The sequence below is a fragment of the Platalea leucorodia genome, assembly GCF_965183815.1.
Source record: "Platalea leucorodia genome assembly, chromosome: 1".
Lineage (NCBI taxonomy): Eukaryota > Metazoa > Chordata > Aves > Pelecaniformes > Threskiornithidae > Platalea > Platalea leucorodia.
Window position 1 is genome coordinate 88,096,590 of NC_138823.1, and position 18,112 is coordinate 88,114,701.

The 18,112-nt window shown below is 35.2% G+C and overlaps 1 protein-coding gene across 1 annotated transcript in view; it reads right to left on the reverse strand.

The window, feature by feature from the left end:
* Positions 1–18,112, reverse strand: part of CDH9 (cadherin 9) — a gene marked incomplete at both ends in the record, with an annotated part of 71,971 nt that overhangs the window by 40,309 nt on the left and 13,550 nt on the right. The window contains one exon of the mRNA XM_082310073.1: positions 5,407–5,701. Within this exon, the coding sequence (XP_082166199.1) occupies positions 5,407–5,701 (295 nt within the window). The remainder of the gene's footprint in view (positions 1–5,406; positions 5,702–18,112) is intronic.

The window sequence follows — 18,112 nt, forward strand, 5'->3', positions numbered from 1 at the left end:
AAAATGTGATGGCTACTGTATTTTTTTTTCATAAGGCCTACTTGTTCTTGTAAGAGCATCCTATACAAAATAACAAACTGTTCATGAGAAATAGGTGTTTATGATTATGCGATGTTGAAAACGTGATGTAACTAAAACTAAATATCAGAATGCAGTTTTACTTAAATCCAGTAGCAGTTGTGATGCTTATATATTCCCAAGAGATACTACAGAAAGTGAACAACAATAACGGAACTTCTAACACAATCATTGTGTAATTGATGTTACAGTATATACTACTGCACTCACAGACAATAGCATAGTAATAAATATGGTAGTATTAATGCATATCACCCTGTGTGTTTTACTGCAATTTCATCTCTCTTTTTCTCTCTTTCTCTTCATGTGTATGTATTTTATATATATCTTTTATTTAGAGTAGCTATTAAATACAAGGCATGCTTAGGCATGCTGTAATCCTGTATGTCCGAGTTGAAAATGGCCATATCTATATTTCATATATAATATCCTTCTATCAAACTTCACTGTTCAGCTAAGGAAAAACTCTTTTATTCTGACTGTATTTGCAATAAAAGTAATCTAATGGAAAAATTATAAATTTTAAATTTAGCCATTTAAAATATTGCCCTCTGTACTTATACATTATAGAAATCTTATCATGTAGAAATTCTGAACCAGGAGGTGCCTTTGGTTAGATCCATAAAGTCTAGAAAGCAGCAGTTAAGTATGAAGAAATGAGTGCTAAATTAAATTAGGCATTACCCCTTCTCTTAATAGGATCAATTCAAAGATTAAAAATACGTTGTGAAATGCTCATCAGCTGCATGCTAAAGATGTTTAATGAGAACAAATAGTAAGCGTTACTCATTAAAATTAGCAAGGCAGGTACAGGAGGATGTAATAATATTGACCCAGGAGTCAAAAGGGATTGAACTCCACAGGACATCTCATTGCTAACTTCCCTTTTTAAAAATGTCTCAAGAACTTTATTAATATCCTAAGAAAAGTGGTTTTCACAATGAGGTGTAGGGTTAGTTTTGATTTTGTTTTATTTTGTTTTTTTAGCAATCATCTTTCACTTGGAAAAATACTTGGATCATAGCTTCTGCATGTGTAAGCCTTGAAGACGAAATGAGTAGATTTTAAGTATGATCAGGGCTGTACTTTTCCTTCTACATGAAGAGGAAATGAAAAGATTGTTCTCAAGATGCATAATATGTCTTTAGCTTCTCTGAAGTTTCCTCTTACAGTATTTCTAAACTATAGCCAAATCAGAATAGGCCATACTTTAAATCCACCTGCTCTTCATTGTGACCAAGATCGTATCTTACAGCTTTGGCATTCCATCAATTTAAAATGTTGAACCTCGCCTCGCCTCGCCTCGCCTCGCCCCGCCCCTCCCCTCCCCTCTCCTTTCCATATTATGTTTTGATTAACCTTTGTGGGTCTATCTAGGATCTTTTTCTCATTTTTTGGAACTATTTTTTATTGAATCAATTTACCTAGTCTGACATAAATCTCAGGATTCTTCCAGTCAATTCTAGCACTCTAAAAATATAGCTACAGCAGTTATTATCCTCCAGTTCTTCAGTATAGTAGCCAATTTTAATGAGAAATTCCATGTTATTGAGTTTTAGAATCTCTTAAACTAACTTTCTCATTTAATTTTTTAAGTTAATATCACTGTGAGCATTTAGCATGATCATTTCCATAAAAGCTATACCCATAAAGCTGTTGGAGATATGACTGGATCCCAATTAGGCATAGCAAGGCTAATTTATGTATAGCTTGATGGCTGCAGTGTAGATATTACAACATAGAATTAGCACAAACTAGTGCACAAGTAAGCATTCGTATTTCCCCCTGGGCTTGGATAGGTTTTGCTGAAAATTGATGTTACGCTTTCACTGTTCTTACTATCAAACTAGTGAAACGTGAATGAGGTTTGCCTATTGGTACTGAAAATCACATATTCTGTCAGAGGTGTTGACTTATCATTTTCCCTTGTGTGCTCTAGATCTAATTTTTCCAAGAAACAGTCAGTAACACAGTGAGAAATATGTAGTATGATATGTCATTTGAATACCAGATACACATGCAGCTGGAAACATCGCTAGTGATGACTCCTCTTCAATTTCTCAATCTTAGTGACATTTTCGTGAGCTTTCATAAATATCTGCTGTCGTATTTGTTGAACTTGGCAAACATAATAAATATAATAAGTTAAGAAAAAAAATATTTTAAGACACAAAATTGGGAGGAAGTGAAAGATGGGAAGAAACTGAGATTTTCCTACAAATTTTTGACCAGTTCATCATGAGTATATTTATTTCCTAAAATGTATATTGTCTAATTGTATAGTTCTTTCCAGTCAGAAAAGTTATTTGTTTAGATATGCAAGAATCTATGTATATATAGTTATAACAAATAACCTTCATCATCTTAAGTATTTATGCAGGACTACACTGATTTATTTTTTCATGTGATGCAGTCTTAGTAAAGATGATCACCCTATTCCGGGGATTCTTGCTTTTATTTTATTACTCTTATTTTCTTCCTTTTGTTATAGAGGACCATATAGAATTAAGGGGCACTTCATTATTTATTCTGAAGTCTTCCAGTTTTCTGGAATGCACTTTTGTGATCTTAGTCTTTTTTTTTTTTTTTTCTTTCTTTTCATTTTCAGTATATTTTCTGTCCTTTTCCGCACTTACTCTCACAGCAGCAATAACCCTTATATGCGTTGCTCACTCAATAATTCCTCAGTTTATTCTTCCTTATTTTACATGACCCTTCAACCTCAAATTCCATTTTAAATTCTACAATCTAGAACCACTAAAAGGTTTGGTCTACTTCCTTACCAAATTTAGCTTTTGGACTTCTATTCGACGCCTAAGCTGCAAACAGCAATATATACCAAAATCACTGAACAGATTAAATGTTGAGGTATAATAAACTTACTTCCATAATTGACAATTCTGTAAATTTGTGATAATAAACACTGCAATAAACACTATGTTCAGGAAAAAATTCTTTGGACGGCATATCCAGACAAAAGAAAACTAGTAGTTGTTCATTAAATCATACCTATTGAATGAAGAATAATGACAACTGCTTAAATGCCATTTTCATAATGCATTGGAGATTTTTTTAATGGATATCCTAGCCACTGTGGAAAGTATGAACCAGGAGCTACTTACACAGCCCATTACCACACTGTATCATTTCTGAGTTTAATTTTTGTCACCCTTTTTTTTTTCTTTTCCCTGCATTTTGTTGTATGTGCTGCCTAGTGCATATTTGCTGCCTTACATTTATATAGCTTTCTTTTGTCTAGATATTTCAAGATATCTTCATTCTGTATTTTATGTGTTCTCTTGTGTGCTTTATGGGAAGGTTTACAAGAGTGCTGCTTACTCACTTGTAAGTTCTATTCCGCTTATGGCAAGAATCTCACCTTTTCACTCCCAAGTCATTTTCTCCAATTATGGCATCTGCTTCCTTATCTGGAGGAGGACAAAGGGACTCCAAGAAGGAATATATTTGTGTATTCCTTATTTACCTATCTGTACATCCTGACTGTTGAATAAGCATTCTTATGACTGACTTCAGAAATATGGAATTTCTGCTTCTTGAATGGACTACTTTAAGAAATTACAAAACTACTTTTACTCATTTAAATTCAAATACTAAAAATTGCCATTCCAGTGTAGTTTTTATATCCCCAAATGCAAATGTCAACTAAACAGAGCAAAGAGTAACTTGGATCTCTTTTTTGCCTTCGTATTAGAAGCTAAGGAGTTTTTTTTTACTGTTTAAATCCTTTACCTCTAATTCTTTCTTCACAGTAAAAATCACCTTTACTTGGGTCTTTTATGGACACTTTCTCAGCTTAAAGTACATAATGGTACTTACACTATCGTCATCCTCATCAAATATAGACGTTTCATAGACTTAAAATTTCACAGGCAGTGGGAAAGCACTGGGTCTTATTCTGTTCTCTTTTATTCATGCTTCTCCATTGACGCTAATGAAGTTGGACTAAGTGATAAGGTTAAACATGGACATCATGCTTTTTATCCTATCTATTCCTATAGAGTTCCTTCCTTACAAATATATTTCAAATTAAATATGACAGGAGCACTGCCGATATTTTTCCTTCACAGATTATCGGCAAAGTAAATTCTGAATGGAAAGGATTTATCTATTTTCCATGTAACTTTAAAAGAACCATTCTTGGACTCTTTACATTATACATAGTAGTGTAGTTATTGCCTTCTTATGATTATAAAAGAGAGTTATAAAATAGAGTCCTGTTCCATTATACTTCTGTTACTGCTCTCAGAGATAATTATTAGCTTCTGGAAATTATTTTACAAAGATATGTATTAATCACAAATGTTGATTGGTATTTTATTGTTTCTCTTAGCAATGCCATCATCCAGGGATGATTTTGAAAACCATTACGGTAATTCATGGTAAGTAAATAACTCGTGAGAATTTATCTGTCAATTGTTTCCCATAGCATACATATTTTATGCTTACTCATCTCATCAGAGAGACTGTCTCTACTGTAAAAGAGTGGAGCACTTAGGTAATCATGATAACTTCTGATGAATGTGTGCTGGTGAATATTATCTATCACTTTATATTATTTGAACAAAACTCAGAGAATTATTTTCCTTTGATGGTATATTTCTCACCCGTCTTCTACTGTCACTCCACAGTTACTTTTCATTGCGGCAGCTGTGAATAGCTGTAAGTTTTTACCCATGAAGAAAAATAATTTTTAAACAAAAAGAGTTATTTCTTTGGAGAAGTTGTTCATATGTTTTCTCTCTTAAAAAAACCCCAGACAAGTCCATATTAAAAAAACCCACCACCAACAAGTACTAATATTGATACCAAAAGGAAAAAATAATTAAAAACAAAACACCCAAATTTTTAGGTATTTGTAGGAACATATTTGGCATCATTTTGGTGCATTAATCAATTGACATACTTACGTGCTCAAAGCTGTTTGTGTCTAAAGGTACAGAAAGGTTTGGTAGTTAGATTTTACAAATACAAAGAGGATACCTTTTATGCAGGTGATATTCTCAGCCATGGCAAAACCATGTAGTAACTGGTAAGACAACCATATATGCTACATTCCTTGATGGTTTGGGTGGGCTTAAAAGAGTAGAGAGTAGCTTATAGTGTGGGAAAAGGATTAAAAAATGGATGAAGATGAAACAAATAAATAAAAGCAGGATCCAATCATTTATGATACATTACTGGCAACAAAAATTGTTCCATGGATATTCACAGAAGTTAGTGTTAAGTGTCTCAAATAATAAATTACTTATAAGTTCCAAATCAACTCAAACGTGTTTGTATTTTACATAAGGATAAGTTTTTACCTACCAACTCCAGACATCTCCGGAATACTTGCGGTGTACAGGTCCTTGGTGAATTTTGGTTCATTGTCATTGATATCGTGGATTTTAATAATAAATTCAGACTCTGGCTCCACTTGTCTTCCAGTTTTTCTGTCTATAGCCTTAGCACGTAGCACATACAGGGACTTTTCTTCTCTGTCCAATTTCTTTGCAGCATGAATATCTCCTGTATTTTCATCTATAATGAACAGACTGCCAGCCCCATCTCCTGTTAATATGTATTTTAAATTTCCATCTCCTTTATCTTGGTCAGTGTGTAGCTTCAGGGAGGTAGAAAAGAAGAATTCTATAAATATATGTATTGTTATTACAGACCAAATCATTCAGCATATATGAATAAGTCTGTACAATCTTGACTGTAATTGGGGTCAGCAGTAGTTATCTTCTGTTTCACTGTTGGAAAAATTGCAAATTTGAGACTCAGTCATAGACAAAAAATAGTTCTAAACAAAGTCATAATGACACAGGGGGATGTAGAAGACATTGTAGCAGTATTTAAAATGACCAACTGGAAACAAAAAATGATATTTCTTTGAATAATCTGCCAGAAACTACTAGAAACCTCCTTTTTGAAGATGACAGAGGGTGTAAAACTCCCAAGTTTCTATTTGCAAAATAACACTTGTCTTCCCATTTATTGATTGCTGATAAGACAACCAGTTACCTTGTAACAACACAGAAGAAATCAGTTTTAAGGATTACAGCTTCTGAACTTCCCCAAATCAGCTATAAATGTTCTGATTTAAGCAACTTGTGTTTCTAGTTGTATTTTTTTTTTTTTTTTCTTTAGGAACATCTTACCTCAGTTAATTACTTCCTTCCTTCTAGTCATCTCCACGCAGGAGAAATAATTTTCAAGAACACTAGGAGGTAAATTTTCAAAGCATTGAGTGCGGTTTAGCAGTCCTTTTCCTACTACACCTCTTCATAAGGGTTCAAAACTGTATCCCTATGAACTTACAGGCACTGATTAGTTTGCCATATAGTACCATTATGAAAAAGTGCCTAAAACCAAAGACAAAGCAAGCCATTGAAGCTGCCCCAGGCACTAGAAATTCTCACATACTGCTATTTTTCAGAAGTCTGTTACTCTAATTTCATTTACAAGGACCCACAGTTCCTTTTTATGAGCATCTGCAGTATATTTTCCTCAGATATATGCATACAGTCACATCTGGCCACAGATCGGTGATCTGAGTGTTTTTCAAATGTGGACAGAAAGAATCTTATCCCAGTATTTTTTTTTATTTCTCTGAGTAGAAAAGTAAAGTATATCATCCACCTGAGAAAATATTGTTCAGTATCAGTAAAGGTATTACTCTAGATAGTCACTAGAGCCAGATAAGTTACTTTATGCCACTACTTTCCTTGTTTCCTTGTTTCTGTATTCCTGCCAGTGTTTATCTCCATGTTTCATAGCTGAGCCAGATGCACCATGGACATGGTGGATTTTGTTAAATTTCTTCACTTTTATTTTTTCCTCTAGTTTAACAGTGTAGCCTAACACTAGTCACCAAATGTGATATAATTATTGTTATGATCTTCTAGAGGTAAGACTGGATGAGATGACTATCCAAACAGTTTTAGCTCTTAATATATTCAGTCTATATTTGTAATAAATATCTGTGAAAATTCTTAAGGATTGCATACAAAGGGTTGAAAGGATTATATACAACATGCATACAGCACTCAAAAAGAATTCCCTGCCAAGTTGCCAATGCTACATGTAATACAGAGAAAATAAACTTAAATATTTTATGGGTATCTTGACACAGAATGTGGAAGACTATATAATCAATATACAAAGTTCATTAAAAATATTTGATTCTTATTTTCATATTTGATCTTATTTTCATGTTTGATTCTTATTTTCAGGAAAAAAAAGAGTAGACTTATTTGTATATCAAGTACAAAATATAATGTATTTCTTTCAGTCGGATGATTTTGTTTTGCACCACACAGGACAAATTCCTGTCCCTAAGAAACAGTGCACATTCATTCTTGTTGAGATATTACCTTGTGTCATAAATATAGCTTTCTCCTTTTTTCTTGAGGTAGAAGCTTTTTTAAAACATGCCAAATAAGAATCAGATATCAGGACTGATGACTAGCACCTGAACCTAGTTTTCTCATGAAGACAGACCAGCATCTTTTCGAGTCTTTAAAACATTCAAGTGCCTGCTGCGATGCCCTGTGTTGTTATGTGCCTCCTTAACATCGTCAGCCAGCCAGTTGGCGGAGCAGCCAGAGTAAAAGCCGTGTCTGGGAGCTTGGTGAGGGATCAGTCCCATGGGACGGGAGAAGGGAAATCACTTAATGTAAGTCATTACGGAGGCTGGAGCCTCCGTAAAGTTAACATCCTTTCTCAACACTGTATGTAAGGAAGTATTTCTTGATTCCCACACAATGTCATCATTAAAATCAGTAATTTGTTAAACTGTTTATAGTACTAACATTAGTCATGTAAGTGGTTACATCAGACATGTAAGTTCTCAAAAGTTGAGTAGCTGCACATTCTGTCCTGTATTTGCAAAGTTACTTTTTGTATTTTTGAAATAATTTCTGTCAGTATCCCTGGGGCATTTGTTTTTTTCCTGCTCATGTATATACTCCAACACACATTGTTAATGATAGAAATTTATTTAACTTGTTTATTGTTATATGAATTAAACTGGACTCTGGTCCACAGATATTATCTCTATAGCAGCCTGCCTGGTAGACTGCAAAGAAAGTGACCTATGGGGGGCCTGGTCTTTAGTTGTCAGGGCTGTTATGCACATGGAAGAATGGAATATGTCCAGAGACACTAGAAGTTTACCACTTTAAAAACAAGCAGACATTACTGAAACAAAATCTCACACAGTTCTGAACTGAAAAATAAAAGAAAGAAGGGGGCAGGGGGTAGAGTAAGATTTTTATATTGTTTGTTTTGATTTAGAACAAAACCAAAATTCTTAGTTTAAATACAAATATATTTTATATGTGGAATTTTATTCAGAAATAATAAGTACCTAATATACATTTTACTGTTATTTCCAATTATATCTGGAAATTTATTTTAATATAATTTTCATAGAATCGTTAAGGTTAGAAAAGACGCTTAAGATCATCGAGTCCAACTGTTAACCTAGCACTGCCAAGTCCACCACTAAACCATGTCCTCAAGCACCACATCTACCCGTCTTTTACATACCTCCAGAGATGGGGACTCAACTGCTTCCCTGGGCAGCCTGTGCCAGTGCCCGACTACCCTTTCAGTGAAGAAGTTTTTCCTAATATCCAACCTAAACTTCCCCTGGCGCAGCTTGAGGCCGTTTCCTCTCATCCTATCACTTGTTACTAGGGAGAAGAGACTGACCCCCACCTCGCTACAACCTCCTTTCAGGTAGTTGTAGAGAGCAAGAAGGTCTCCCCTCAGCCTCCTCTTCTCCAAACTAAACAACCCCAGCTCCCTCAGCCGCTCCTCATAAGACTTGTTCTCTAGACCCTTCACCAACTTCATTGCCCTTCTTTGGACACGCTCCAGCGCCTCGATGTCCTTCTTGTAGTGAGGGGCCCAAAACTGACCACAGTACTCGAGGTGCGGCCTCACCAGGGCCAAGTACAGGGGCACTATCACCTCCCTGGTCCTGCTGGCCACACTATTCCCGATACAAGCCAGGATGCCATTGGAGCTCTTGGCCACCTGAGCACATTGCTGGCTCATGTTCAGGCGGCTGTCAACCAACACCCCCAGGTCCTTTTCTGCCAGGCAGCTCTCCAGCCACTCCTCCCCCAGCCTGTAGCATTGCATGGGGTTGTTGTGACCCAAGTGCAGGACCAGGCACTTAGCCTTGTTCAACCTCATACAGTTGGCCCCGGCCCAACGATCCAGTGTGCCCAGGTCCCTCTGTAGGGCTTTCCTACCCTCCAGCAGATCGACACTTCCACCCAACTTGGTGTCATCTGCAATTTTTTTTGAAAGTGTGGTAAAAATGTAGTTCATATTTGAAAAGCTGCTAAATTCTTTTCCCAATCAGTTCTGCTGCCTAAAAATATCTTTCAGACACTGTAGAATGACGTAAAGTTAACACTTTACTTACTAAGATTGCAAATTTTGCTATTTGCAATTTTTTATTCCTACAAACCCTTTGTAGACTTGGACAGCTGGTCATCTGCTGAAAAGAGGTCCTGTATAAAAGAAGACAGATGCAGATGAGTAGCAGAGATCCAGGCTGTGAACGTAAACAGTGTTAGCTTGCCAGTCTCATTTTGATTGCTCATATGAGCAACTCTGCAGGTAATCCAGGGTCAATAACCTCTTGAAAAGGGGTGATGATGAGCAAGTAGTGGGAGCAGTGATCTTTTCTGCACTAACAAGTAGTTCTGGAAAAACATCACATCTGTCCATTGTCATTCCCTTACGCTGCTCCTCAACTATACATAGGTCCTCAGAGAATAGGTTAATTTATCTATCTGTTCAAACTATCTACAAAGATGTCAGGTAGCTCAAACTGTGATGTGTATTTTAAGGTTCCTACTTATCTCATGTTTCTATCAAATGATAAACAGTACTTTCAAGCATGACAAATTTGGGAATAGAATGTGATTTTCCTAGCAATGAAGAGTTCTACCTCCTATTGCCAATTTTCTATTTGCAAGATCATTTGAAGTACAGTTGCAAACCATCACTTATTTTACATGTAACAATTTTTAATTCCTATGTATATTTTGTTTTGCACTTTACATTTGAGGAATCTTCATTAATCTGTGAAGTAATTTTGCAACATCATAGTTTGTGGGAAAAAAAAGGGACCATTTTCATATTTAAGAATAACTAAATAAAGCAAAACTTTATCCAGCATCTTATAGAAATAAAATACTAGATGTGTAAAACAGAACAATCCAACCATTGTTTCACTGTATTAGTTATATAATTACAAAACATGCTTTTAATTTATGAGACAGAGTAACTCCACATAAGATTGTAGATGTTTATGCAAAATAAGTATAGGGACACATACATTTGTAAAAAGATACTGCAGTTTAGTTTTGACCAATCTATATTGTGTTTCTGTATGACTGGTAATCTTCTATAAACTGCTTAAATATTTTCAATTTATAATATAAAATATTATTTCAGCTTTTCAAATTTTAATTGTTCTACAGAGAGCCTACAGAAAATTGCCTACAGAAAATCACATGCAAAAACGTGGTGTGTTACGTTTACAAAATATCTTGCCCTTTATTCACTAAAACCAATGAACAAGAACAGACATTTTTTCTAAATCTTATTTCCAGTTACAGTAAACTGTTTTACCTACAAAATAGTTTGTGTTTTGTTTTTTTGTTTTTTTTTTTTAATTAGTAAACTCTTTATATGTGTGAAGGAGGCTCAGATGTTCAGACTGGAAAAATAGTGTTCATACATATGATCTGAAGTAATCTTTCACTGCTGTGATTTCCCTCTACATTTTACAGCTTCAGCAGGTCTGGGGAGGTCCACCACTTACTATCAGCAGAAAGTATTTCCTGTTGAAGTATTTTGTTTTGTTTTTCTCTACATGATCCTTTTTCTCTATTTCGGGTGGGGTAGGTTAGCAAGCAAAACTCTGTATGGATGGAAAAATGAACTTATCATCAAATGTGTCCTTTCTCATATAATTATATGATATTATAAATATATATAAATATAATAAATATAAATATAATAAAATTATATTATATATATAAATAAAAATATATATAAATATAATAAAATTATATTATAATTATAAATTGTTCATTCTGAAATTTCTGTGAAGAGCTGGCAGGTCAGAGGAGAACCATGAAATACTTTGATAAAGGAAAGCAAACAAACAAACAAAAAAACCCCAAACCAGATAATATATTAGATTACTCAGTATATAGTGACCACACCAATAACAAATGCCATCTCCATTCCATTCAATATCCAGCATCAAGTCATCTGAAACACATTGGAATGCAGGCATAACTTTGAAGATGCACTGCTGAGTATCTTGATTTCTTAATACGCTTTTGCACACATTTCTTTCTTTTTCTATAGTCTTCTGTGTGGCTGGTTAAACATGTTCTCAGCACAACTTTTCCTGAGGATCATCAGAGACAAAGACATTGGTAATTATTATGGGAGTGACAATTAGCTATTTCTGTAACAATGTATGTCTTATAAATATGGGCATATTTATAAATGCTCTCTCAATCTTTTTTCTTTATTTACATAGGAAAAGTGTGCTTCTCAAATTAGCCTGTCTATCCAGTTCTGTGAAACAGAATTTTTATGTGATGTGATAATTGAGATCTTGATGTTCTCAAAAGAAATCTTGACATAAATTTACATGGGTCCCTGTTACTGTATTTTCCAATAAGTAAATGAGTAGGCAAACAACAGATTATCTCAGAGATCTGCAGCATAATTCTATTTCCCCTAAATTAAGTACCTTGCTCCTTTGGCTTACACTTCACCCTCATATATCACTCAATATTTATCAGCAAATGGTGGTTATAATACATAACTGCCTGGTTTCAAGGGGTATTTTATTTGACTATACCTTCTTAGTATGTCCAAGGCTAATCCACAACTTCCCTCAAAACTGCTATTATTATACACAGGAGATAAGATACCAGCATTCTTTGGAGGGAAAAGATACCTCATAAATTATCAAGTTCAGGAACTGGTATGGAACGGCAAAAGAAAATATAGAGGAAAAAGGAAAAAATGTTGCCTTAGGAAAGAGTTCCTTAAAGGCCCATGTTTAAAAGTACTTGACTGTTTCTTATTAATTTAATTTAATTTACTAAATTTCCTGTAAACTCTGCAGCTGATCTGGTTCTTAGCTCTTTGTAATTGAGAGTAACTCTTTTCAAGTTAGGCAGACATATAATCAATGGAAGAGTCAATGGACACAGTTAACAAATTATATAGTGATATGAATGAATTTTCCCCATTTAGAAGCAAGAAATTGCCAGACTTCATTTAAATTCCATTTTATTTGCAATTTATTTCTGTACAACTATAGTTGCAAATGAAAACGGGAAAAAAGAGCAAGATGAGCTACTTATGACTAGTGAGATTGTTATGAATAAATACAGTGAAAACATTTATTTGGTTGTCTAAATTCAGAAAAGAGGTATGATCTCTCTTGTGGAGAGGGATGAGGGGAAAGGAAGGATGAAGACACATCAAGGAGAGGGTAGATCCATGTTTACATTATGGTTGGTACTGTACTAATGCTTACAACTTAGATGGTTTACAGTGTGCCTCTGTATCAGAGGGCTATTACTACAGATTTCTTACCTTCACTGCCTCCACCCACACAGTTATTTCCAGCAGAGGAATCCTGATATCCCATGGTCTTCTGTCTTAGACCCTATTTGCCTTTAAATGCCTTCTAGAAAGTGTGAACAACATTCTTTCTTTACTATTTAAGTGAAGATACGTTGGGGGATTATTGTTGTCAAATGAACTCTTTTTAGTGTCACTAAATTGGTACATCTGCATATTTTATGCATAAACGTACCAGACAGATAGGCAGGTACCAGATTGATAGGCAGGTGATTGATATCTGAGCTGGAGGACAAGTTAATTCATGGCCATGCCCAGTCCCAGGCCCAGATGCCTGAAACTCCAAATTCTCTAACATCCTGGTCACACAACAGAGAGAGCCGAGGCTCCTATCTGATTCAGCTATTTTTATTTGCTCTCCTCAAACCAGGACAGAGAGGAATGGGAGGAAGATGCAAAACTGAGTCTTTTCTTGGTATGGGGAAGCAGTTCTGGGTCCCACAGGTTAGATACAGCTATGGCGTATTACCTTTTTTCCTGTGTTCACTATCAACAATGTTGCCTTGTATATTGTGCAATACTGCATTTGGGTGTTCATCCTTACTTGATACTTGCTGTTGTGTACAAGTAGAAGTAAAAAGTTCCTTGAGCGAAAATCCTACAAATTACATTAGAAAATTTTAATGTCCTTACAGTACTTTTTAAGTTTATCCTGTAGAATTGTGAAGGTACTTTCATAATTTCTGTAAATTTGCTCTGATAAGCTAAAGGGCTTAATTTCTCTTTCATATTATAGTTGTATGAAGCAATTTCTAAGGAGTCTACTCTACTGCAGTCTTCTCTGTTATTTCTTTCCACCTTCACCAGTAAAGTTAGATTGTATTTCTATTTATGCAAAACATTGAAAATGTTTATGCTAAGTTTGTGTATGCTTGTATATGTATTTTAGAGTAATTTGGAGCAGTAGCCTATTGCATACTCTGTTAATTTTGGCTGGAATACGGTTTTGTTTCAATGTGTGTAATTCAAAGGTCTTTCTTAAAGAAGGACATTAGGGTTTGCTTGCTGTTTTGTTTGGTTTTTTTTTTTTTTTTTTTTCTTCCAGTTGCAGGAGGCATAACAATAAAAACGTAAAGTGTGAATGGTGCTAGTTATTTTGGTTTGAGGTTATCACAAGCCAGCAGGTGAAACTTGGAAGCTATAAAAGAAAAAGATTCCGCCCCCCCCCCCCCCCCAATGAAAATGAAAACTGAACCAAGAGTTACATTGGTATTGCCTTTTTATATCAAATGTATTTCTATTTAAGGTTTTGCTAAACCATAACGCAGCTATCCAAACGCATCTCTGTTGTTCTTATGTGCAATTTGTGCTTCAGATGGAAAATATTCCCCTTCCCCTCAAAACGCTGTATATTCAGCCTCTTAGTTCCTGGTACAATTAAGATGCTTTCCACTTGCCAGTCATAACTTTGCCTTTACTACAAAGTCTTATCCTTGAGTTTACCTTTCATAACATTGCTTTGTTTATGGCTTAAGGCTGAAGACTCAAGCCATGTATAACTTCAGATTGAAAAACTTTTCCATAAAATTAACGTAATGAAGCATTACATTAATAATTTGACAGCTGGAAAATGTTGAATTTTGGCTCTAATGTATCCAGATCTACATACTCTGGAAAATGTATAGGGAAACCATAATAGACTGTACATGGCATAAGCGATCAATTTAGCAAAGTGTCATTAACTGTCAGATTTAGTATGATTCTTTCAAATATGCTTAATGTCTTAAATGTGAGAGCAATAATCATAAACAGTAAGCAATGGGAAGGAACAGGGAAGCATAAGTTATTTAGGTGTGTCCAAAGTGACCCTTTCAGAAATGAGAGGAAAAAAAGAAAGTTTCTGTACTTTTAAGATTCCTCAAACATCTTTTAACCACAGTTTCTAGCTAAAGCTCCTGGGCTGAGGGAAAAAACATGCAAAATACAAGAAAACACAAGCTCATGTGTATGTTACTTTTACAAAGCCATATGCCTATTTACATCAAATTTCTATTCATATATGGTAATTGTACTATGCTATTTATTCTGAAGCTGTGGCACAGAAAAACATTGAGTTTTCCAAGTCTGCCCAGTATGTATTAAAGCACAAATTGATTTGACCTCAGGAAACGTGACTGTAATTATCACTCTAAGCTTACTCCAAGTAAAGAAGGTTATGCATATGGAGGTGGGAAAGAAGAGAGTATTTGTGAAGGAGGGTGGATGAGTACTACCTAAAACAAAATAAATTCATACCAAAAATGCAAGAACTGTACTTGAAATAAGAGCTTGTAGCATCCCAGCCAACCCTAAAATCTCACAGAAAATATGTTGAGTGCTAGTGACAGGTAGGATATTAAACAGTCCCCCCACTGTATGATTTCAGAGCTTTGTGAGATTTACAGCAGCTAGGATACAGAACAAGCTGCAGCTCAGGCAATATTCTCCTTCATTAGCATTTTAACTAATTAAAAGCTCCAAAGTTATCTTAATAACTGAAGTAGTTCTTCAGTGTGGATTTCAGTAGCAGTATCTGCATCGCTTTAATTTTCTATTTATGTGTGTTTAATCAAAAGTTTTATGTATGTGCTAAACAGCAATGTATTTACCTGACTTGAATTTGTGACATCAGCACAAACTTCTTAATTAAACAACCAAACTCTGTGTGTGATGGTAACCTAAGTGACTGTATATTAAACAAGGCAAATGACATTTACTTTTCTTATCTTCTGTTTCCCAGCATCTGGTTCTTGTGTTCAGCTGTCTATTGTTACAAATTCTCTAGAGAATGATATTGTGAAAAACATTGCTGACATCAGCTGCAGGTGCTGATTTTGGCTTAGTAGGTAAGGGTAAATCTGGTTTTCATTTAGGAAGGGTTCAGCAGAATTCTTATTAGTCTCTTGGTTCTGCTGATACAAATACAATATGGGCAAATTCATTCCCTCCATGTACATCTCCCTATACCTAGGGGGGAGTCCTAGAAACCAGAGCTGTTTTCTCAAACGCTTCCTTCCCCTGCATACAGTCTACATCTCCTGTGCCCTATATGCTAGGTTGCAGTCAAATCTGGAAAAGTGATTGCATTCTTACTTCTGCACAAAGAATTGGATTTCAGAGCACACAGAATTTGTTTGTTTGTTCTCCTCTCTCTTTTCTCCAAATCAACAGCTGGGTTGCAGGTTTTCAGCCTGATGAAAAGAGCCAAACTGTTTTTTTATGGTTTGCCATACCCTGTCATTCGGCTGTTCCATAACATGAGATACAGTATTACAGGAAGTGACTATCGTCATCAGTTATGTCCACAGGTCAGAAATTATCACATCCCAACATCAAGCACCATCACTTTAATCAATCCCTGAAACAGATGGTAAATCCATCATTATTTTAAAGGCTTCACAATAAGAAAGGGTATTTTTCTTATAGATTTTTCTCTCACCAGAAACTTCTGAGTGAAATCTGTCTGTGTGTGTGATATCTCTTGCTGTTTCAAAGGCACTCAAAATGCACTGTAGTTCCAAAAGATGTGCACAGAGATTGGCAGGAATAAAAGCTCTGGCCCTGGAAGCAACATGAGGTTGTCATATGGATGAATTATCCCTTACCCTTCACAGAACTAATTGATCTGGGCTCAGCTCTACACTAATAAGCATATAAGAAATATTCTAGTAGAGGAGACCAATAGTTTGTCTAGCCAAGTACGTTATCTTAGTAGCAATAGGAGATGCTGGTTTGAGAGAGCATGCAAGTCTGGCCACTGTAATTTTTTTCTTCTTTTACACTCCCCACCTTCCTGACCCCAGCATCTACAACTGTCAGATTAGAATAGGGATGTAAGAGGGACCTGTGGGGGATCTTTTTGTTTTGTTTTGTTTTATGAATCTGTTGTCCTTGAACTTGTCTAGTTACCCATTGCCCTAACTTTGGAAAAGTACTGCCTTGACTGAAGTTATGCTGAACTGACCAATGTTATACTGTTTCCAAATGTGGGTCATCCACAATGATCTGAAGAATACATCAATAACTACTTTTAATCACAATTTTATGTGTATATGTACATATATGTATGTATACTTGTAAACAAATGTCTACAGATCAAGACTGAATGTTTTTCAGAAAGTCATACAGCATAATGCAAGAGTAATAAAGTAAGATGTCAAGATGTGAGGCAATATGATCAAAGAGTCTTCTTTGGCCTAAAATATGTAAACAGGCTTCCAGGTTTGAAGCACCAGACAAACAATACCAGACTGTAGGCCTGCTGACTCAAAGGAAGCAGATCCCAAAATATGCATTTTTCCTAAGTTGTTCAACTATATGTTGTGTACAGAAATATTCAAAATATTTTAAGTTATTTACTATTCTTAAAACATACTTACTTTTATGGGAATGCATTTCAAACCTAAAAAAGTGATGATTTTGAGGTCCATGCTTATTGATTCACAATTGATTCACAAAGCTTCAAAGAACAATAATAAAGTATGTGTTTTTCCTACTTTGCAAACAGATAAGCTAAATATTTTGTGGACACTGTACACACCTCACAAGAAGAAATATGTTCATTCCTCAATACTCATTTCAGAATGTGTATTAATGAATGTGACTCTTTAAATACCTTAAACGTTTATCTAAAACTAAACTTTCAAATGAACAGTAGTGGAAGGTAGGTAAGGTCATTGCTTGAATTAATGCATCACTAAGGTCCTTTGCTACTGCTTGTTTATTGGCAAAGTTAACCAAACAAAAAAGAAAAACACAGGCTGAAATTAATTTAAAGTATTATACTGCTTCTCTATTCTGCAGACTGTATTGGAAATATAAACTGTCATACCAATCGAAGAGTACTCAGTGTGAGTATACTGTATAGTTATCCATCCCATGCCTTCCTCAGTCTGACTGCAATTCCCCTGCCCTGTGCCCGCTCTAAGACATGTAGGTGCATGCCCAACTCTTAGCAAAATCTGAGAAGCAGATTCTCAAAGGTAGGTATGTCATAGCATAAGGTTTGAAATCAGGACAGGGCATAATAAGAACCAAGCCTTGAATCTGTGTTGTGATAATGTAGCTTCCTAAGTGAAGCTATTTTTTCAAGAAGAGTATGTTGAAAGCTAGTAGTTAGGAGATAGATATTTAGGGTCATTTTTTTTGCTTTTTCTTATTTGTTACTGATTTTATATTTATTGAAATTTACCTACTTGTATGGTTCTTTTAAATCTTGTTTCAAAATTCCATCTTTGGAAGCTCATCACTGTAATGATGACAAAGACAAGGCAGTGGTTGGAATAGTTACCAAAACAACTTAATTATTTTCCTGGCACAACAGAACTTGCAAAGTGTAATGCCATTC